At 42.8% G+C, this 23,572-nt stretch overlaps 1 protein-coding gene across 5 annotated transcripts; it reads left to right on the top strand.

Moving 5' to 3' along the window:
• The first annotated feature begins 33 nt into the window (after positions 1-33).
• LOC121920703 (sperm acrosome membrane-associated protein 3-like) lies at positions 34-23,137 on the top strand. 5 transcript variants are annotated; one of them, XM_042447853.1, is made up of 6 exons: positions 124-140; positions 6,910-7,031; positions 10,305-10,527; positions 14,023-14,181; positions 16,775-16,853; positions 22,464-23,137. In XM_042447853.1, exons 3-6 carry the CDS (start codon positions 10,389-10,391, stop codon positions 22,528-22,530), a joined length of 444 nt encoding a protein of 147 aa, XP_042303787.1. In that variant the 5' UTR covers positions 124-140; positions 6,910-7,031; positions 10,305-10,388; the 3' UTR covers positions 22,531-23,137. The 5 variants fall into 5 exon arrangements, with proteins under 5 accessions (XP_042303788.1, XP_042303787.1, XP_042303786.1 ...); XM_042447852.1 differs by lacking the exon at positions 124-140 and adding an exon at positions 4,353-4,459; XM_042447854.1 differs by lacking the exon at positions 6,910-7,031 and having other exon boundaries at positions 34-140.
• Positions 23,138-23,572: the final 435 nt, after the last annotated feature.

The raw sequence follows: 23,572 nt of genomic DNA, 5'->3' as shown, positions 1-23,572 counted from the left end.
TGCCAAGTCTGCATCCTGTTGGCTCCTGGGGTTATAGTTTTGTCAGAGGCACCAGATGATTTCCCTGGCTGAGAAGTCTACGTAACACTCCTCAAACTGCAAATCCCAGGCTTCCACAGGATGGAACCACAGGATTGAAGGTATAATTACAATGCTATTGTTGGGAATGTCAGTGTGAGGGAGTAGGATACAGTCTTGCACCCAGGAATCTGTGAGCCTAACTCTAGAATCGGTCCTGGTATGCCACTTATTGGCGGTATGTACCGGGCCAATATAAAATGGCTTTTCCATGCAAGTTAAAAGGAGAGGAGAATGAGGGTCAACCTAGTCTGCATACACACTGCAGAAATAATCCAGTTTGACACCACTTTAACTGCCTTGGCTCAATGCTATGGAAGTCTGGGAAGTGTAGATTGTTGAGCAGATGGTACCACAACAAACAACACTTCCCAGAATTCCATAGCACTAACCCATGGCAGTTAAAGTGGTGTCAAACCAGATTATTTCTGCAGTGTGGATGCAGCCCTAGTCTCCCATGGAAGGGAGTTCCTCAGCTACTCAGAAGTCTCTCTTTCATCAGACATGTCTAGGAGGGTGGTGGGGTTGAGAGGACATCATTTTTCAAGATCTCTAAACTCAGGCAAAACTATATAGGGAGATAGTTTTTTACACTTCATATTGGCCAGCATTTCACAGATATGTGTGGTCAAGTAACATCAGAGTGTTCTCAAGATGGCTAGTTATTAATGGGGTAAAACATGCAAGCTAGGAAAGGCTGCAGCTGTTTGCTTTTTCCTGAGCCTACAGGGGAGATTTTCCCATCTCCTTTTCTCTTCCACCTGCTGAGTTAGCTGAGCAGAAACTACTTTTGCACTTTGAAGTCAGTTTGCAGCAAATGAAGTAAATTGAAGACAAAGGGAGAAACTAGGAAGAGGAGAGAGCAACTGGAACATTTTAAAAGCAGTCCAAAATGTGGGATGACAGAAGATAAATAAGGGTGGTCCCTGCCAAATCAGGGCAATTGGGGGGGGGGGGGTATGAGATTGGAAGCATGGGTAAATTTGGAAAGAAAACCAGTTTGGTGGGGGAGATTTACTCTTTAGCCCAGCTGCACACAGTGGTCCCAAGTGGACTGCCTGCCTTATTTGAATATTAACAAAGAAAGAGATCCTAAGCCAAGAGTTGTGTGTATTCAAGGTAGCATGTAGTTGATCTTTGCAAACTCGGGATTTCCCCTCTATAACTTTCACTGCCAAATCTGAAGGACTCTAATATGTCTTGCTGCCTGACTTTCACCATTTTATCTAATTTAATCTAATCTACCAAGAATAAACAGTGGGATATGTGGTGCCCACACGTCCCTGCTTGTTATTCCCAAACCAATGGAAAATGGAGCATAGGGTTATTTCTTAAGGCATTCACTGAGCTTTCTGTGGCTCACGTACACTTGGTTCAAGGTCCACCTTCATTACTGAGAAGGGCACCAATTTGTTTTGCACCAATGTGTTGCTGTAAATGCATCCTTCAAATACAAAAACCTCAACTTCCCAAAGTTATTTTATCCCAAGTCAGACAACTCCCAAGTTTTAAAGCTGCAATCTGATACTAAGGCCCGGTCCAGACGGGCCAAATGCGCCATGCTGGCGGCATACTAGGGTTAAGGGACCGTGCAGCAACTGCACGGTCCCTAACCCTAGTACATGTATACGGGCGCCGCCATTGTGACATGACGGATGTATAGCATCTGCACATTGCACCGTACCAGTTACATCACGAGTGCGCCATTGGTGCACTCGGGCATAACTGGCACGGCACAAAAAGAACCCGATTTTTGTGGGTTCTTTTTTCTCTGCAGGGAAGCCGCGTTGTTTGACGACTGCAGCTTCCCTGCGAGGGAAAAAAAGGCACCAGCAGGCCTCCCTATTTGGGAGGTCTGTACCGGGCCTAAATTTCCTGGAAGTAATTCTGGTTGAACTTTGTGGGATTTATTTACTAAGGGTGTATTCACATTGCAGAAATAAAGCAGTTTGACAGCACTTTAACTGCCATCACTCTGTCCTGGAGAATCCTGGGGTTTGTACTTTGGTGAGGCACTCTCTGGCAGACCTGGTTGAGTACCTCACCAAACTACAAACCCCAGGATTCTACAAGACTGAGTCATAACACTCTCTCAGCCTCAGAGGGGGAGGAATGGCAACCCCCTCTGAAGGTTGTCAAGAAAACCCTGTACTAGTGTCACCATATCTCAGAAATGACTTGACGGTATACAACAACAAAATAGTAAGCTAGGCCCTATCTGCCTGAAAGGCCGGCTGGGAGGTGGAGTCAGGGCGTCATGTCCACTTGGTGCACACCCCATCCCCATCCCAGGGTGTCATGATGCCACGTGTTGTTCCACATGGTGCATGGTGTTATGGTGTTTCTCTGGTGCTGCGTCCATACAATGCAGTGCTGAAGGAGTGCTGTATAGCTGTGGGGCTGTGGCTATTGCACCCTTTCTAGGGCGCAAAAAGGAGCCACTTTTCGTGGCTCCTTTTTGCACGCTAGAAATGCAGTTGCCACAGCCCCAATCCAGGACAAAAAGGGGCAGCTGCAAGCCACCCTTTAGGGGCGGTCTGTAGAGCCCCATACTAGATGGCATTGAAAGGATGCTTCTTGACAGGTTTTTATTTTCAAATCTCTTGTCTCAAACACAGATTTTGTGGGTGAAAGGGATGTCCAAATGAGATTGTCTTTCATTGCTGTACTTTGTCACCACGTCTTCCATCAATTATCTTAACAGGAAAAAAATTACATTACGGAGGGGGGAAAGGGAATAGGTGTACAATGCTTTGGGGCTGATTGTGTCTACAGGATCCCTATTTCTTGTTGATTTAGCTCTCCCACTGAAATTTAGCTCTCCCACTGAAAGGGAGTGGAATGTGCTGAGCTTTGCTTGATTCATTTTCCTTGTTTCTGGGCCTATCCATAACCAGACAAATAAAATCTTTCAGTTGCTCGATGCGCTCCATTAGCCATTGTATGTTTGCAATGTGGTCCCTAGTACCTCTTCTTTTCCTGAACCCTGCTTGGACCTCTGAGATTTCTCTTTCCATTTATGGCTGGAGTGTATGTTGCGAAATTGTGAGCATGATTTTGCTTGTGTGGGAGATTAGTGCTATGGTCTTGTTGTTGCTGCAGCTTAGCACTAGAGTTGACTATGTCAGTGTGGATTGCAATAGTTCGATTGGAATATCATCTGTTTCTGGAGACTTGTTTTTTGCCATTTTCTTATTGCAGATTCCACCTCGCTTTTTAGAATTTGAAGTTCATCTTCATGTGGCTCTTCATTCTGTGTGTCCTTCATAGTGTCATCTCTTTTATATAACTCTTCTGTGTATTGCATCCAACTTGCAGGGCTAGCCAGTTGATTTTAAACTATAAATTTTAAATTGGTATATTTTTAATTTTATATTGGGTGGTTTTAATATGTCCTATGTGTTTTATCCTATGTGTTTAAATGATTTTATGTGTTTTAATCTTGCACTGTACCTTGAGAAGGTAAGAAATAAAATTAATTGCTATTGTTTCTGTTACTGTTAGATGAATGCTTAGTTTGTGTCTGCCCTCATGTGGCAAGAAGAGGAATTTATCACAGGGAAGGAATCCATTGCCTAAACTAGCTAAAATCAACCCAAGCTGCGTTGATCACATTTGCACCATCACTTCCATTTTAATCTGAAACAATGGTGTGTGTGAATAATGTTGCATTAAAATGACTCAAACACATCTGAAATCACAAAAATAAATGGAGGCAACAAACCCGATATACATCAGTGCAGTGATGCGCATCTTCTCACAACAAAAACAAGCATGTGAATGACCCTTCCATTGATCCTAGTGGAGCCACAGTTGGACCAGGCCAATAGTGCAGCTGGCTGAGTCTGGGAGGAACCAAACAGCAGAAGAGGAATTCCAAATCAAATTTGGAGAAATGAGTCAGGGTCAAAGCCAAAATTTTTCTCACAGAGCAAGACAGGCATTGTGTGGCCCTCCAGTTGTTGTTGGACTGCAACTCCCAGAGTTCCTCACCATAGCCTATGCTGGCTAGAACTGATGTGAGATGTAGTCCAACAACATCTGGAGGGCTGCATGAGCCCCATCCCTGTCACAGAAGGTGGCAGCCATGGAGTCCAGGAGAGGAAGGAAAGAGAGTCAGATTTTGGAAGGGCAGCCCCAAGTCAGAATTAGGAAAAAGGATATCTTTCAATAAGAGCACACCCACACTCCAGTCCAAAAAGTAACATTTTCAGGCTCTGTCCAAGCTAGGTGGTCAAGAGTCCTAAATTACAGAAGAGGACAGTTCCCTAAGTGAAGGTGCCCCCTCTTTGAAGGGCCGTCCAACCAAGAAGAGAGCTGGAAATCTAAAGCTGCTTGTTGACAGAAGACCCTGGGAAAGTTGAACTCTGCAAGCATCCAGGTGAAACTGTTATATTCCTCTTATAAATTATAGTCATTGCTTTGAAAATTTGCATCCACCTTTTAATTAGCAGGTGTATGTTATAATATATACCACATTATAAGATACTACACACACATATAAATTACCATATGAATACTATAACATATTCATCGGCGTCTGCATTTTCATAGTGCAACAAATGCCCTCTTTCACCTTCTCCTTTGGAAATATTGCAACAGTAAAGAAAAGTAAAGGCCAGCACCTAAGCAGAAGTAGAATTCCAATGTCTTCTTTCTGTTTTCCCTTTAGTCCACAAGGAAGTGAAACAGTAGTGTGCCATATCTCCCTTTTCTTCACTATCAGATTAATTTCAGATTATCATAACATTCTGACCTATATTACCAACACAGTTATTTTTGAAGGCCAGGTTTCCTATGTCCTTTACTTGAGTAAGAACAGCAAGCAGTCAGAAGGAGGTGTGGATTAGACAAGAGTAGAGTCTTGTGCCTTATCTTTATAGGCCAGGCTTGGCCAATCCAGTGGCTTCCTATTGCTATCACTTGATCTCAGGCTTCCCACCATGGTGAGACTATTCTATTCCTATATAAATTATAGCCATTGCTTTTAAATTCACATTTATATATATTAATCAGTGCATGTACAAAGGGGTGCTGAAAAGTTCTTGGCCCAAGCAAGAAGGCAGTGACCAGCTATGAAACTTATATGCTATTCCACATATTGACTGCAGAGTTTGATGCACTTGGCACATCATTTCTCAAGTTTCTTTAACTCTTCCAAAAAAATCTTTTTAAATAATTCTGATGTCTGCTCATTGAAATGTTGCTCTGTTGGTGCTATCACCTCTGAGTCATTTAAATTAAAAATTCCTTCCTTTCAAACGCTTTCTTAAGTTTGGAAACAAAATTGTCAGATGGAGAAAGATCTGGTGAGTAGGATGGGTGATCTATGCACTCAAGCCCCAAATTCTTCAAAACATCCATCGTCTTACCAGCCATGTGGACAGATGCATTGTCCTGCAAAAAGAGAACACATTTCTACATCTTCCTTTCTCATTTTCTTTCAATGCTTCCTTTAATCAGCACAGCCAGTTAGAATAGTGTTTTGCATCAACTGTTTGGCCCTTCTGAAGATAGTCAGTCATCAAAATACCTTCCTTCTCCCAAAAACCTGCAGCCATGACTTTTCCTGCTATCCTTTGAGAATTTCTTCAACTGTGGAGAACCTGAGTGCCACCACTGCAAAGACTGTGGCTTGGTATCTGAATCATGGTGATGTGTCCATGTTCCATCAACAGTGAGAAGTCAGTCTAAAAAAATATCACTGGATCACTCAAAATGCACCAAAATCAGCTTGGAGGTATCTACTCAGTTTCATTTCTGGTTGGCACCCACTTGGGTAACAGCTTCTGCATAGCCATGAATTATAAATCCACTGTGTTCCAGGGATATCTCTAGTGTCTCAGCAATTATTTTATCTGAGATGTGCAGTCTGCCAAAATCAGGTCATAAACATGCTCAACCATTTCAGGAGTTGACACTTTGAAGACCTCCTGGACCTTCCATATTTGATCTCAAAATCTTCCATGCTGAAAGTTGGCACACTACTTCTTTACAGTTGAGTATGACAAGCACTTGTCACTCAATATTTGCATCATATACTTATGGATTTCATTTGGAGTTTTCTTCAAAAGGAACAGGAATTTCTTGATAGTCAACCTGTATATAATTATACCACATGTCTTACATATGATATACACCTTTAGGGAAATATATCTATTGCAATTAATATCTATTGATATTAATTTTATGTAAATGTGTCTCCTCCTTTGCCTTCTCTTTTGGACATGCTGTGTCAGGGTCAGACCGGAGAGTATTTGAGACCAGAATTTCACCTCTTTGGCTTTCCATTTAACCCATGGGGAACCACAGAGTACTGTGCCAAATCTTCCTTTTCCTTACTGTCAGATTAACATTAACATTCTGACAAATTATTAACAATGATTTTTCAAGGCTTTTTTTTCTACATCCTCCACTGGAGCAAGAGGATGATTGATTGATTGATTGATTGATTGATTGATGTACTCCATAATGCCTCCAGATGCACTCTAGAGGGTTTTGAGGGCATTGCCATCACATCTGGAGGCTGCCTGGACCCCCAGGGTTCAAAGACAATTTTTGCAAAATTTCCCCATAAACTTGATAAGTCTCGAAATGCCTGAAAATGTCCACTTGAGGAAGTGAGGAGCATGTTACCACCACATTTTATGGCCTCCCTGGGCCAAATAGGAAGTGGACAGGAAATGACTTCTGCTCACTTTCTTTTGTTAAAAGGGCCTTTCTAGGACCTAAAATGATTCAGGAAGCTCCCTCTAAAATGGTGAAAAATCCCTCCATATTCCCCCAGAGGGCATCCTGAAATAAAAGCTTCTTCTTTTTTGGCACAAACAGGTGAGGAGTCAACCACCTCTATCCTTACAACAATCTGGAAATTACTCTGGTGAACCTGTCCTCTCAACTGGACACCGGAGCATACATAGACCCAGTCCAGGTTGCAGCTACAACTTAATGGGGTTGGTAATGGAAACCTCTCATATCACAACACACCCTTATTTTCAGATTATATTTAAGATGAACTCAGTATAGAAGGCTTTATCAAAGGAAAGTAGGAAAATTTAGATGGTGCAAGACTCTTTAATGCCTCAAACAAAAGCAAAAGGCCTACCAAATAATGAGCATTAAGCAAAGCAAGGTCAGCCCTGGTTAGTGTCTGGACTGGAGACCGCCAATTAATACCAGGTGCTATTGGCAATATTTCATAAGAAGGACCTTTGATGTACCATTTTAGTATGCTTTTAACCACATTGTTTTTTTAATATTGTAAGCTGCCCTGAGTCCCAGTTTTGGGAAGAGAGCAGGATATAAATAAATATAAGAAAGAAAAAGGGAACCAGAGGCCTTTAGGACCACGGTGGGGATGAGGAGTTAGCGCAGGTGACAGTGGGCAAGAAGCAGTGGCAAAAGGGAGCTTTTACATTTGGGACCCAGCTTAAGCTTTGTGAATTTTGCCAGGACTTGGCTGGCAGGTTGGAGCTGCACTGCTGCTCCTATTTTCATCAGGCAGGCCAGAGAAGAGGTAGCAGAAGAAACAGTAAAAAATCCTTCGCCTCTCTTGGATTGAGAGTCCTTCCTTGATGGAGAGAAAAGTGGAAAGCTGGCTGTGCCTCTTTCTGACTCAGTGAAGAAAGATTGAGAGTCCTTTCTCAACAGGAAGAAGTTTCCACCTTTGCACCCAGTCACCTCGGGAGCAGCAACTGAGCAGCTGGTCAAGCAGCAACCGAGAAGCCTCTTGCCCCTTTGCTGTCTGGCTGCTGCATAAACAGTAAACCTAATGTCAAGAATAGGCATTGGAGGACAATAGGGTTGTTGCCCAAGAGGAAAAGGGAGGGTAGCCCAAAAAAGTTTGGGAATCACTGATCTACACAATATCCAAGCCAAGAGAGAATGCCCTTCAAGATGCCCTAGCTGATCTTATCAGCTATGGAGCCTATTGAACTATTTGCACAAGTGATAACACATGACCAGTCCTCCCATCCCTGGGAAGGGACACCAAGTTAGAGAAGTTGGAAGTTAGAGAGGATGGAATGGCACAATGTCCATGGCAGCACATCTCTGCCCTCCAAGGACTAAGGGGATCTACAGCAGCACTGCTTGGAGGAGGGTGAATGAGGTTGGCATGCTGTATGCATCCAGAGGATGAAGGCCAGGATAGAAACAGGGACTGTTCTAGAAGTCATGTTGCCATGATGTCACAGGAACTTTGCTGGATTCCAGAAGCCCCTTTGTCTCATGAGCCTCTGTCTCTAATCCCGGAGGGATCCTAGTGCTCCTCTAATGTATCCCATGCCTGTTCCGTAAGTGAGCCTTCAGGAGGGTGGGAACAGAGAAGCCAGGCTGAGTGAGAGACAGAACTCACCCACGGCTTTGGGATGGAAATTTGGTCTTCTGAGATAAAGAGAAAACAGGTGCTTAAGGCTAGATTCCTGAGTTCTGGTTAGTCTGGGAGGGATGTGGGCCCTATCTGTTTTGTCCTATGTATGAGGCAGAGCTTTGAAAAGCTACTTTTTTTTTTTGGACAATACTTCCACAAACTGCCCAACCATCCTGGTTGCCGGAGCACTGAGGTTCTTTCTCAAACCTTACAAGGAAAGCTGAGTCTAGTACAGTGTTCCATGGACTTATGACAAACTCAGACATAATTCCTTTGTTGTTTGAACTAAAATTAGAGGCACCCTTCACTTTCATTGCACTGTGGAGTGACAGCAGTTGGGTCACAACTGAAGAATTTGAGAAATTTGGATTGCTGTGTCTTATATTACCCTTTCCAAGCACTGGAGTGGGAGAGATAACATCTGGTGTCTTTTTAAATTGAGTTGGCAGTATGGCTGAGACCAAGCCTTCAAGTTGCCCCTTTAATGGCTAACCTGGAGTTGTGATCCTGTATCACCAACAAAGTTAAGGTGGGCATGGATAGGACCATTGCTTGGATGGGAGGCAATTTGAGTAGGGTAGCCAGGTCTCAGGGACTGGCCCTGAACTGTATGGCTTGGGGAGTTGCCACACTGCCAAATTAAAGCAGTTTTACACCACTTTAACTGCCATGACTCTTTCCTACAGAATTCTTGGATATGTAGGTTACTTTAGCATTGCAATAAATTGGAAACTACTTGGAGGCACACAACAGCAACAAATTATCAGGGACTAGAGAAGAGGAGGAAGGAGAATCTTGCCCTTCCCAGGCTCTCCTAGCATGTGCATTCTTCCTCATTAATTACTTTTGTCATTTTGATCACAGCCTAATTATGATATAACTACAAAATGTTACTTAAAGAAAAGAAACAAAGATTATGAGTCACAATGGAAAGAATTATGAGAGGCAGCAATCCAAAAGGACTATCATTTTGATCATGTTCTTGTGTTGTGTGGCCACATGTGTCCCAGTTTTCATTTGTGAAAGGTTAGAGGGTATGACAGACAGACAGACAGACAGACAGACATGCCAGTACTGCAGCCATAAGGTTGGGAGTTCAATCCCAGGGTTTCAAGGTTGACTCAGACTTCTATCTTTTTATAGGTTGGTATAAAGACTCCCATCTTTTTGTAGGTTGGTAAAACAGCGGTGGTGGCTATTCTATGCTCCTTCAATGCAGTGTGTGTAAATGCTGTGTCGAACATGCGTCATGGTACCACCCGTCATCTGGTCAGGCAGGCGGTGTGGGGGCAGAGTCCGGCCAGCCGGTGTGTGGTCACTGCACCCCCACTCTGCCCCTATGCCAGCTCTTTATGCCAGTCTGTAGAGGCCCTCAATCTCTCTTTCTTACCCTGACCTTCCCCACAGGGTTGTTGTCTAGATAAAGTAGGGAGATGATTGCTATAGCTTACCCTACAACATTTCACAAATGAAAAACAAGGTATATATGACCAAGTAACATCAAAGCATGTTCAAGATGGGTGAGATATTGAGGAAGACACACAGGCTAGGAGGGGATGCAGCAGTTTGCTTTTGCCTGAGCCTATAGGGAAGGGTGAGATTCTGGACCTTACTAGCTCTCCTTTCTCCTGAGTTAACTGAGTCAAAGTCGGAGTGGAAGAGAGAAACTTGGGCCTTTTAAAAGCAGCTGGAAATCTGGGACAATAGATGATTAACTGAGACTGTCCCTGTCAAATTGGGGCAGTTGGAGGGTATGCAAGTATACCACAAACTCACTGGAGAAAAAGTGGGATATACAGCTAATAAATAAATAGAGGATGAAAGTATCTCCCAATGTTTTTCTCTTTCTATGAAGGTCACTTCGTCGCTTCCTGTCTCCACCCCAGCTGTGGTTCACCTGGGATAGTGTTCCCCACCTTCTCCCATCACCCTTTTAGGGATGAAGTTTCTTCTTCTGCTGCAGCTCCTCGTGTGCCTTGCATCCAGAGTTGGGGGAAAGATCTTTGGACGCTGTGAGCTGGCCCAGGTATTGAAGCGAGCTGGCTTGGAGGGATATCGCGGACACACCATACCTGACTGTGAGTCTTCTCTGACCCTCCTCCTCCCTATTCTCCTACCCTGAGTGAGGCCAGTCTTTCTATAAGGAGCTGGCTCTGTGGAGCTGTGGTGATCCCATTTGAGGCAGAACTGTACTGCAGTTTTATATAAACTGAGAAAAAAAATCACATGAAATATATAAATCCAAATGCTGGGAAAACAAGTGTTTTTTTCTGTGTTTGAAGAAAGATAGTGTCCAGGTCTCAGTGGGGAGTCTGCAGCTCTTTGGATGTTGTTGGATTTTATCTTCCATCAGCCCCAGCAAGCAGGGTGTCACCTGGTGCAGGGGAGGGCATTGTTGGTGGGGCCAAAAAGGCACACTCTCATCTTCTTGCCACACACTGCTTTACTCACAAGTAAAGCAGTGCATGGCAGGGAGGTGGAGGGGGTCAGGCAGCCAGGTGTCACCCCTCTTTTGGGTGTCGCTCAGTGCAGCCCAAACCCTCTGCACTTAGTGCTGCCTCTGCCAGCAAGCATGGTTGGTGTGTGTTCAAAGAGGTTGTAGTCCAACAACATGGGGAGTACTGTAAATTTCCAAACCCGATCTAGCAGTTTTTAGCAACTGACTGAAATGGGCTTTTAATGGTGCATTGTTTTGATGATTTATATCTTTGTATTTTAATGGGGTTTTTTTAGATAATGGTTTTAATCCTAGATATTGTTTAATATAGGTAGTCTCTGATTGGGCCAGGATTCTCTGGGAGCAGCTTGGAGTATCCTAGCCCCAGAGCTGCCTCAAACTCCCCTCTGTTACTGTTCCAAAGCCAGGTGAATTCACACTGTTCACACAGCCACTATTTCATCTGGTGGCAAGTCACTGGCTCCGAGGTCAAAATAGGCACCCAGCATTGATCACATGGCTGGGTGTCTTACCTCAGAGGGATTGACTTGCTGCCATGGCCACTGTGCTGGGCAGCACAGTGTGACATGTTTTACACAGCTCCCAGGCTTTGGAACAGAGAGCTGCGGCCCCAATTTGGTGTGGAAAAGGGCAGTCTGTAGAGCCCCTAAGCCACCTTGAGTTCCACTGCAGATTGAGTCTCCCTTACCTGGAATTCTGAATTAAAAATCTTATAAAATCTAAAATTGTTCAGATGGGTGGGTGGCTGAGAAAGTGATACCTTGCCTTTCTGCTGGTTCAAAAAGAAAAGAATAAAGAATAATTCAGCACATTTTTTACTTTTCAATTCAGTTGCAAAAATGTTACACTTGATTCAGCTCCATCAGATGGTGAAACTCATTTTAAAGTCCTGTCCTACCTGGAAAGTCCCTATTCTTTTGCAGATACTCCTTCTCCTCTCTTATGTGCTGCCTCTTAGTGGCCATTTGGAAAGCTTAGTACGTTGAGTCTCCTTATTTGGAATTCCAAAATCCAAAATACTCCAAAATCCGGAATTGTCGATATAGCTGGCTGAAATAGTGCCACCTTTGCTTTCTGATAGTTCAGTGTGCACAAACTTTGTTTCATGCACAACATTTTAAAAATATTATGTATAAAATTAGCTTCAGGCTATCCATATAAGATATATATGAAAGATGAATGAACTTCATGTATGGACTTGAGTCCCCTCCCCAAGATATCTTGTTATGTACTGCCTTGTTATGTACTGTCCCTTGTGAATAGAAGAAACAAAGCAAGTTAGGAAACCCCTCCAAGGACTTGTTTGGAATATGTAAATATTCCAAAATCCAAAAAATCTGAAATCCCAAACACTTCTGGTCCCAAACATTTTGGATAAGGGAGACTCAACTTGTAGAGCTTCTACCCACACAATGGAGAGAGAATTTGAATTTCAGTATTTAAACCTAATGATTTTAATAGCTATAGTTCAAATAACTCAATTGTTTTTCCTAACTGTTTATTATTTTCCCCAAATTAATACCATCATTATCATTTTGGAAATGTATTACTGATTGAGTCTCCCTTATTTGGAATACCAAATTCCAAAATACTCAAAAATCCAAAATTGTCCACATTGGTGGCTGAGTAACACCTTTGCTTTCTAATGTTTCTCTGTGAATAAACGTTGTTTATTGCACAACATTATTTAAATATGTTCTGTATAAAATTACCTTCAGGATATGTGTATAAGATGTATATGAAACATAAATGAATTTCATGTTTAGGCTTGGGTCTCATCTTCAAGATACTGAATGTATGTGCAAATGTTCCAGAATCCAAAATAAATAAATAAATAATCCCAAAGCCAAAACATTTCTGGGTCTAAATATTTCAGATAAGGAAGACTCAACCTGTATTGGGAAAAGGTGGGATATTGTTGTAAAAACAAGAACAGCAGCAGCATGTCCAGTGCCATTTATAGAACTTGTGTGTAAGTGTGTGTGTGTGTGTGTGGTTGCCAGGTATTCCTTGTTATAACCCTATTTGAAGGTTAAATTACTTTTCCTTTTATATAAACTGAACAAGATGGCAAAAATTTCTGAAATTTGGGGTGAGGGCTCCTTATAAAGGCAGGAATCTGAGCATCATGTAGTTTCTCAATGTGGATAATAACAGTAATTTCACAAAGAAATGTGTGGCAAATGAATTGAATACTTTCAGTTGGTACTTAGATGTCTCCTGCTTGACAACCCTGCTGCTGTCCCTCCTTTTATTAAAATAAATATCTGGCAACACTGGTGTGGCTGTGCTTCTGTGTGTGTGTGTGTGTGTGTGTGTGCATGCATGCACACATATACATACACAAGCACAGCCTAGCTCCCTGCAGCCTGAGATATTTTGCTGCCAGAAGCCAAGGGCAGAATGGTCTCCCCTCCTCCATTCCACATATAGAAATTCCTGACTGCCTGTTGATTCCTTGAGCTGTACGCTGACACTGGTGATGGGATATGCTCTCCTCCATGTATAGCTGGCACAATCCATCATCCTCAAGCCCACCAGTTTAAGGGAGAATGAGGTTGTGTTGCCTGCCCTATTAAGTGCCATCTTTTCACAGAGGAAAGGTGCTGGGAGGCCCAGGAAAAACAGCCAGGAGGTTGCTATTGCTACCCTCCAGACGTTGCTGCCTAAAGTGGTCATTTACTCTGCCTAAGGATAGGGACAGAGAGCCAGCATGGTGTAGTGGTTTGAGTGTTGGGCTATGACTCTAGAAATCAGGGTTCAAATCCCAGCTCAGCAGTGTAAACCCACATGGGTGGCCTTGGGCAAGTCACACACTCTCAGCCTCAGAGGATGGCCATGGCAAAATCCAATCAGAAGAAACTTGTCAAGTTTCTTACGTTTGCCTTAGAGTTGCCATAAGTCAGAAAGGACACAACAAAACCAGCAAAACAAAGGATAGGGACAGGCCTGCTCCTTACTCATCCCTGTGTCCCTTGTGAATAGAAGAAACAAAGCAAGTTAGGAAACCCCTCCAAGGACTTGTTTTCCTATGTGCTTGATATGCATCACTCAGACAAGGGCAGTGGCAAAGCCTGCTGTAGAGCACAGTTGAATTCCATCTTCTCATTCACAGGGATCTGCATGGCTTTCTACGAGAGCCGCTTTGACACAGCCATGGTGGACCATGAAGCTGATGGCAGCACCAGCAACGGTATCTTCCAGATCAACAGCCACCTCTGGTGTGAAGATTACAAGCACTTTAAGCCCAACGTGTGCCGTATGCACTGCAGCGGTGAGCGCTCTGAAGTGGGTTGGCTTCTCTTCTACACTGTGACACTTAGGGGGCACTGCATTGCAACTGGATGAGAAAAGATGTCCAGGGTAGATGAGTTGGCCCTATAGCAAACTACAATAGGATCCAAAATCCACAAAGCAACAATGCCTTTATGGGGACAACCAAAATGCACAAAATAAATAACACAAGCTTTTGAAGCTCCACTTGCTTCTTCATCAGGCAAAGGTGTTAAAAATCAAACCTGAATCTCAAAGGAGCCTTCTTTTTTTGTTGCTAATGGATCTTAAATTTTATTTCCTGGACTTTATAACTCTTTGTCTCCCAGAGTCTGCATGATCAAGAAGGAGATATAGCCTTTGCCTACTTGGATAGCCCGCTGTAGATCTTAACTGAGAACAACTATTACAATATCTTCATAAAATGTAGGCATATGACTCCAACATTGTCATTTTTCTCTCTTTCTCCTGTTGATTTTTAACATCTTGGCCAGTGGAGCTTCAAAAGCTTGTATCATGTATTTTGTGTGTTTTAGTTGGCCTAATGAAGGTATTGCTGTTTTGTGGATTTTGGATGTTATTGTACTTGGATGAGAAAAGGTAACAGTGGGTGGATGGGATGAAGATGAAGAGGGTAGACTTTTGCTGGTGTTGTGCAATGTAGCTCTTACCTTAGCACTAAGAATGCAAATGTAAGGATACAAATTATCCTCTGTTTGGAGCTCGCTTCTGTTCCTACACTCTGTATTATTGATCTGGACATACTATCTTCTGATTGGAAGGAAGTGAAGCTCTCGCCATAGGTTAGACATAATCTGTCCTCCAAAAAGCCTGATTTGGCCAATACAGTTGCTGTTAATGTTCCGTTGTCTCATTTTTCCTATCTGCTTGTAAAAACTTTCAGTTTGCCTCTCCTCCTCCCACTTTCCCCCTTTGTCCTAAGTTTACTTCAGTTGCTGGAAACAGAGTTCAAAGTGCAAAAGGAGTTTGCACTCAGTTAATGATTCATCTGAGGGTGTGAAGGGGACAGGATAGGAGAAGGCAGAATCTTGTCCTTCCCAGGAAGCTCAAGCAAATGCAAACTGCAGCAGCCTGTGTGATCTTGTCAGTTCTTTCTCATTTATAACTCTTACCCTCTTGATCACACTCTGATGGTGCTTCATCACATTGTCCCCGTTTTCATCTACGAAATGTTGGAGGGTATGACATAGCAGAAAGCCCACATGGTATAGTGGTTGGTGTGCTGGATTATAACTCTGGATAACAAGGTTTGATTCTCTGCTCAGCCATGGAAATCCACTGGCTGGCCTTGAGTGAGTAACACACTCTCTGATCCAGAAAATCTCATGATATGGTCCCCTCAGGATAACCATAAATTGGAAATGACTTGAGGCACCCAACAACGACAAGAACATGACATAGCAGCAGTTTCCTCCTCTCCCCACTCCCTGGTTGGACTCAACTTTTGATGAAATGGTTCAAGCACACTCTATGTAGAGATACAGATCTCTTTGACATAGCACTTTGATACCACTTCAAGTGATGTAGCTCCATCCTATGGACTCTTGGGAGGTGTAGTTTGGCCAAAACACTATAGCTCCCCATCTGACAATTCTAAATAAATGTCCCTCAGGATTACATAGACAGGAACCATGAAGGAGCGATCATAGGTTATAAATGTATCAAGTGAAAGAGACCCTAGTAGCATTACCACTCCTTGCTTCTGCTGCTATCAGAAGCTGATGGAAGGAGGCACTGTAAATCATGCAGGGAAACATATCAGCTTCCTATATAATTTGGCACTTTGAGAGGTTTGACTCATACAGGTCTTGCATGGCGTGCTAGAATGTTCTAGACAGAGCATAGAAGAATGTTTTTTGCACTACAGATTCCAGAATCTCTTACTCATCAAATGATCTTGTTCTTTTCTGGAGGCCAAGAAAAGGGTGGTGGTAATGGCTGGTTTTGATGTATCCATTCAGTGGCCAGAAGTGACCAGCTTGGTGATCAACTTGTCATCACCCATGGCTACTCCAGTGGCTGGGGAGACAACAAGAACTCCTATTTGGAACATGGAAATGTTATTTATTGGACTAGAGCTGGCAGGATTCCTCCAGACAGCATGGTCAGGGACCATGTTGGCTGGAGGAACTGGAGTTTGAAGAAGTAGTTTCTGGAGCAATGTCACAGTTTGGGAATCTATCATGCTGGGAGGAGGGATGGACATGCTGATGCACAGGGACCAGGTGAGAGGGCTTGAGAAGCAGTGGTCATTTGGCCAGAAAAGATGAAGTAAAGCCTCTGAGGTTGAAGGGGACAATGCAATAACAGTGGTTCCCAAACATTGGTCCTCCAGGTGTTTTGAGCTTCAACTCCGAGAAGGTCCAGCCACCTTAGCCAACAGTCAGGGATTCTGGGAGCTGATGTTCAAAAAAAGAAGAAGAAAAAAAAGAAATGGCTCTGAGGGATTGATGTAAAAGGCCCGAGATTGAAAAAGTTCAGCAGGGGTGGTGTAATATGTGGGTTACTTCCACAGCAGCAGGAATACAGAGTGTTGGCTCACCCCTCATGCCCTTCTTCCTCTTTCCTGACAGATCTCCTGACCAGTAACATCAATGATGACATTGTCTGTGCCATGAAAATTGCGCGAGGACCCAGAAGCCTTGGGGCCTGGTAAAAAAAATCTGTAAGGGGTATGGGGCCTGGATGCGGGTGTGGAAGGCAGGGATGTAATCTATGCCCCTTGAATTTGCCCATTCCAGCAAAGCTCAGACACCATAAGGAATTTTGCTGGAAGGAGAAGGAGTGATACATAACCAGTGCTGTTAGCTTCTATCCTCTGAACTTCTGTAAGACAAAAGCATATTTTATTTATTTATTATATTTATTTCCCATTAAAATTTTCTCCTATGTACTGGAGCAGGGGTAGGCAACCTTTTTGAGCCGGGGGCCGGGTTGCTGTCCCTCAGACAACTGGGGGGCCGAAGCAAAAAAAATAAATAATTAAATAATTTTTTAAAAAATTGAAATAAATAAATAAACCGGGACAAATGTAGGACAAAATTTTCAAATCGAGGGTACTTTTTTTAAAAAATGGAGGACACGCGAAAAAATTTGCTGATTTTTTTAAAAAATATTAATATAAATGCATATTTCTGAGGCTTCTATAGACAATTGCCCCCCTTGCCCGCCTCCTCCTGATAGGCCAAAGGCCCCACACCCTCACGCGAGAGGCCAAAGGCTCCGGCGGCAATCGGCGGCAGGACCGGTCGGGGGCCGGTCCCAAGGCCTTGCTGGGCCGCATCCGGCCCGCGGGCCGCAGGTTGCCTACCCCTGTACTGGAGAGAGTACATGATTAGGCTTGCCAGATCAGGATTGTATCAGGCCCTGAGGTTTCTGGGCCAAAATCTGAGACCCGTGAATGGCCTCTGGTGAAGTCATTAAACATTATGCATTAAAGAACTGATCACATTTGCTTGCAGCTAGTCATCAAAACACACATGCATGTGCACACGCGCACACACACACACACACACAGAGAGAGAACACACATTTTTTCTCTTTGGAAATTAAGACAGAAATCTTAGCTAAAGGCACAGTTCCCAGATCAAAGTGGAATGAGGTAATTATTTCTCCTCACTTAATTTGGAAGTCAGAATAAAGAATATCAGTAGATGGAGGCAAAACAGAGTGGAGGGTGACCCCTGGCACCATGGCTAGGAGGGAAGGAGGAAATAAATACAGTACATAGACCTCCTGAAGAGTCTTTGCAAATTGCAGCAACCAGTCAATTAGTAAGTGTTGCAAAATTGTAGTACTAGCTGAGCTGGAGGTTTACATACAATCCTTTCCTTTCTCCTGGAGCTGAACAACCCCAAAACCTTCATCTCTCTCCTATGAAAACTGAAGAATCAAGGCTCTGCTATCTGGCAACCCTATATTTGACTCTACTGTTCCTTCTTTTACTTTCTTCCTCTTCACAACAAGAACGGTGAGAGGAAGGTCAGATGTAGGCTGCATCCACACTGCAGAAACAATCCAGGTTGATAGTACTTTAATGACCATGGCTCAATGCTGTGGCATTCTGGGAACTGTAGTTTGGAGAGACATTCAGTCTTCTCTGTCAGAGAGTTTTGGTGCCACAACAGACTACAGTTCCCAGAATTTCCATAGCATTGAGCCATATCAATTAAAGTGGTGTCAAAATGTATTATTTCTGCAATCAAAGAGGGAAAAGAACTGGCTGAAGTTCATCCTGTGAATTGCCCTGTGAGGACTGGAACCTGGATCTTCCATAATTCACAGTTCAACATTCTTAGCCGCTACACTACATAATGATCCAAAAGGTGAAAAACATCAATCCAGGGAAAAATTAATGGAATTCAGGTGCAGGATAAATGATTGATTGATTTACTTTATTGTAACATACCTTCCAGCTCTCTCAATCTGGCAGGGACAGCCCAGTTAATCATATGTTGTCTTGTTTCCCCCCCAGCTGATTTTAAAATGTCTCTGTTTCTCTCCTCCTCCTTCCACTTTCTCCCTTTGCCCTTAGTATACTTCAGCAAAATGAGTTCAAAGTGCAAGAGTAGTTTGTACTCTATTCATTCTGCAGGGGAGGGAAGGAGAGGAAGGGGTGGAATCTTGCCCTTCCCAGGAGCCTTAGGCAAAAGTAAACTGCTGCAGCCTCTCCTAGTTTGTATATTCTTCCTCATTAATACCTTTTGCCATCTAGACCACATTCTTATATTGCTTGGTGGTGGCACACATGTCCCAGCTTCCATCTCTGAAATTTTGGAGGGCATGCTGTACTATTCCTCCTAAGAGTTCAGAGTGACTTCAGAGACTTTGATTGTTTTTCAAAGTCATAAAAATCACCAAATGAAAATCATTAGTTACCTTGATACATTTCAAAATAGCAAGATAGATCCAATAGTCAGCATGAATCAGTGGAGATATAAATCCATCCTGGCTTGATAGTAGTCACTGGAACCATTTCCCCTAAAGCTATCATGTTAAATTCATCCTGAGCATCCTAGAGAAATTCTTTGTATATTTATTCTCAATTGTGTAGCAAATATAGTAACATTCACACAGTTTCTTTACACAGAATAATCTAGCACAATATTTTGACTTCCCAAGTCAATTCCAAAAATGATATAGCTGATTCAGCTCCATCAGATGGTGATGGCTCTTATTTTAGTCTTATCCTGTCTGGAAAATCCCTATTCTTCTACCAATACTTCTCTCCATCTCTCATATGTGCTGCCACTTAGTGGTCATTTTGAAAACTTAGTACAGGCCGAGTCTCCTGATTTGGAATTCCAAAATCCCAAATACTCCAAAATCCACATGGGTGGCAGAGATAGTGACAGCTTTGCTTTCTGATAGTTCAGTGTACAAAAACTTTGTTTCGTGCATAACATTATTTAAAATATAAAATTACCTTCAGCCTATGCATGTAAGATGTATACGAAACTTGAATGAATTTAATGTATGGACTTGAGGCCCCTCCCCAAGATACCTTGTTGTGTGTATGCAAATATTCCAAAATCCATAAAATCTGAAATCCAAAACACTTCTGGTCCCAAGCATTTTGAATAAGGGAGACTTATCCTGTATAGCTTATACTCACACAACAGAGAGAATTTGAATTTTATCATTGAAACCTAATGGTTCCAATAGCCATGGTTCAAATAACTCTGTTGTTTTTCCTAATTGTTTATTATTTTCCCCAAATTAATGCCATCATTATCATCATGATCAATTATTATCATAGCAATATGTCAAACAGAGTAATAATCAGATCAAAATGCTTCTAAATAAATATGTGCCTACACATATATAATGTGTATCATTAGTTACTTTTTTTGATTAACATATTAATGTCTTCGGTGTCAAAGAGCCAATTGGTTAGTTGGAGAGTTTACCATTCAGTTCTTGAATGGTAAAAACAGGTACCAAGTTGCTACAAAGTTCTCAGCCTTTATTCCTCCTCTCATCATGTAATGCAAATTACTGATTCTAATAATGTTAGAATTTTGGCTGATCCTCCCTCCCACTAAAGAGCTTGGGGCGGTATGAATGTTTTTCCAATCCCATTTTATCCCCATGAGCATCATGGAGAACAGGCTAGGTTCAAAGGGAATGTCTGGCCCAAAGTCTCCTAGCCAATGTCACGGTTAATTGGGAGCGTTCAGTTTGTATGATTATGGTTGTCTGGAGGAAGAAAGCAAGGCTACAATCACTGGCTTTATTGTCACATCCTAGGCCTCATGCTATCCGCATGGGTAGGTATGTGTAAAGAGTGTGTGTGTGTGTATGGGCATCTACTTTCCATGTTTAGGGCCTCTGCTTTATATGGACCCTCCTGAAATCAGAATTACACATCTCCAGTGAAGCCAGTATGATGGTTGTGACAGTACAGTGGGGAAGAGGGCTCTATATGCCCCCTTAAGCTCAATGGTCAATGGAGGATGTCATGGGATTGAAATGGCAATTGATAAACAATAATAATCAGATCATAAGAAGAGTCTGAGAGCTAGTGTGGCATAGTGATTTGATATAGTGTTGGACTATGGTTCAGGAGACCAGGGTTCAATTCCTAGCTCAGCCATGAAACCCTCTGGGTCACCTTGGGCAAGTTGCATGCTCTCAGCCTCAGGGGAAGGCAATCGCAACCCTTCTCTGAACAAACTTTGCCAAGAAAACCCCATAAGTTCACCTTAGGGTCACCATAAGTCAGAAACTACTTGAAAGCACACGACAGGAAAGAGTCTACAGTGAGTATAGAATGTATGTGTCTGTCTGTCTGTATACATGCTTTCAAGTTGCCAAGCCCTCCCTCCAGCCCATCTGCCTTGGTCCAGGCCTCAGAGGTAGAGAGTAACTGCTGGACCTCATCCCCTTTCCCTCCACCACTCCCTTCTCCTTTTGTGTCATGTCTTTTTAGATTGTAAGCCCGAGGGCAGGGAACCATCTAATTAAAAAGATTGTATGTACAGTGCTGTGTAAATATACAGCGCTTCATAAATAAAGGTTAATAATAATAATAATGTTGCCTTTTGATTTTTGGTGACTTCATGAATTTCATAGAGTTTTCTTAGGCAAGGAACATCCAGAGTTGAGTTTTGCCAGGCACTCCCTCTGAAATGTAGCCTACAGCACATAATATTCATTAGTGGTCTCCCATCCAAATACTAGCCAGGGCTGACTATGCTTAGCTTCAAAGATCAGATAGGATCCGGTGTCTTAGGCCCTTATGTATAGTGTGTGTGCTTCTGTTTGAGAGAGAGAATGAGAGAGAGTACCCTCAATTTGCCTATTGATGTATAGGGTGAATTCCATAGGGTTTTCTTAAGTAAAGAGTACTCACAGGTGGTTTTGCCAGTTACCCACCAACAGTTCTTAGATGAAAACTGGGACATGTTAGCAAGCAACATCAATGTGGTTAAATTGGCAAAAACTGTTAATGAGGAAAAACAACTAGGAGAGACTGTGGCTGTTTGCTTTTGCTTGAGTCTACTGGGAAAGGCAAAATTCTGGGCACTCCTTTCCTCTCTGCTCATCTGAGTTATCTGAGTGCAGGCTACTTTTGCACTTTGCAAAAGTATGAAAGAATTGAAGCAAGCTGAGGACAAAAAAGGAAAGTGGGAGGCCGAGAGAGAAACTGAGACATTTTAAAAGCAACTGAAAAGTGGGACTAATTGGGGAGTGTCTCTGCCAAATCAGGGCAGTTTGAAGGTATGTACTGTCCCTAAGTCTCAGGTTTTGGCCATGAAGTCTCAGGGTCTAGCATGCTCCTGACCTGGCAAACCTTATATTCAGTGCAACTGGAAAACCTTTATGACTCTGAGGCTGTGGAGCCTCTTCTCCTGGAAGCTTGGTGATTCTTGCAATACCAAAGCTTTAGTTGTACTCTGAACCAGACCTACCTTTAGATAAAATTAAGCCATTGCCTTGGACAGCAGATTGTTGGAGGCAGCAGCAAGAGGTTTTGGAAGAGCTGTGTGCCATATGGCTTGTTTTCTGCTCCCTACATTAGCGTTGAAGAGCAATTCAACTCCCAATCCAGTTGGTTTTTCCATATAGAACAACAGAAGGAGATGTGTCAAAATTTTGCTCATTGCTTCTGTTAACTAAATGCCTTAGGCCAGCTCTGGCTGAATTCTCATCCCTCTTTTATCTGTTTCAGTGGGGGACTGCAGTGTTAAGATGGATTGCATCCTTTGAATATGTGTCTTCAGGAAATCTCTTTCTTTCGCTTTGACTCTTCTCTTTCAGGATGGGTTGGAAGAGGAATTGTGAAGGCCGTGACTTGTCTATCTGGTTGAAAGGATGTCAGCTGTAAGAAGAAAAAGAAACCCCAAACACCAAAAAAGAAGGAAAAAGAAGGCTGTTGAAATGCTTGACACCAATAACACAGAGAGTGCCCAGGACTGTTGCTTTTTCTGGAGCAAAGCAGCACTAGCTGAATAAATCCCTTTGCTGCTCTTGCGATGGCCCTGGGAGCTAGAAGAGAGACTGTAACTTGGACCTGAGACCCATTATTATTATTATTTTGTGGTATAAAAACATTTGTTCAGATTTTGTCACTGATATACTGTGTACGTCACAAATCCAACTCATGTGTGTGCTGATCTATGATGCCTGCAGTGTTCGAATGGTTATATTCTATGATGTCTCTCAGAGAGATGTCAGAGCTTCCTCCATGTGAAGGTCAGTATTGCCCTGGCACAAAAACTTTCTTGAAAGACAACTTTTTAAGATAATGTGCAGCTTGGGGATGGGGGAATGGAGAGTGGGATTACTCTAAGCTATGGACATACTGGTTTAGGAGTTTGGGAGTAGTGGTCCACACTTTTCCAAGCTGTGTCTCCTGGGGTTACTCTCCATTCAAACCAGGGCAACAGTGAAGCCTTGTGAGCCAAGCCTCTGCTCTGCATGAATTAAATAAAATGCATAAATATAGGATATATTTGTCGGCTTGAAAGCAGTGCATGTGAAAAAGGATCTTGGGATCTTAGTAGACCACAGACTAAACATGAATCAACAGTGTGATGTGGCATCCAAAAAAGCCAATGTAATTCTAGGCTGTATCCACAGGGCCATAGTGTCCAGATCAAGGGAAGTCTGTTCTTTAGTCAGACCTCACCGGGAATATTGTGTCCTGTTCTGGGCAACGCAGTTGAAGGATATCAACAAGCTTTAGTGTGTCCAGAGAAGGGTGGCCAAAAGGATCAAAGGTCAGGAACCATGCATTATGAGGAACACCTGAGAGAGCTGTATACGTTTAAGCTTGAGAGGTGACATGTTGGCTATCTGTAAATATCTGAAGGAGTATCATATAGAAGATGGAGTCAGCTTGTTTCTTGCTGCTCCAGAGACTGGAA

The sequence above is a fragment of the Sceloporus undulatus genome, chromosome 2 (genome assembly GCF_019175285.1).
Source record: "Sceloporus undulatus isolate JIND9_A2432 ecotype Alabama chromosome 2, SceUnd_v1.1, whole genome shotgun sequence".
NCBI classification, from domain to species: Eukaryota; Metazoa; Chordata; class Lepidosauria; order Squamata; family Phrynosomatidae; genus Sceloporus; species Sceloporus undulatus.
This window is presented reverse-complemented; position numbering and strand designations above follow the sequence as displayed.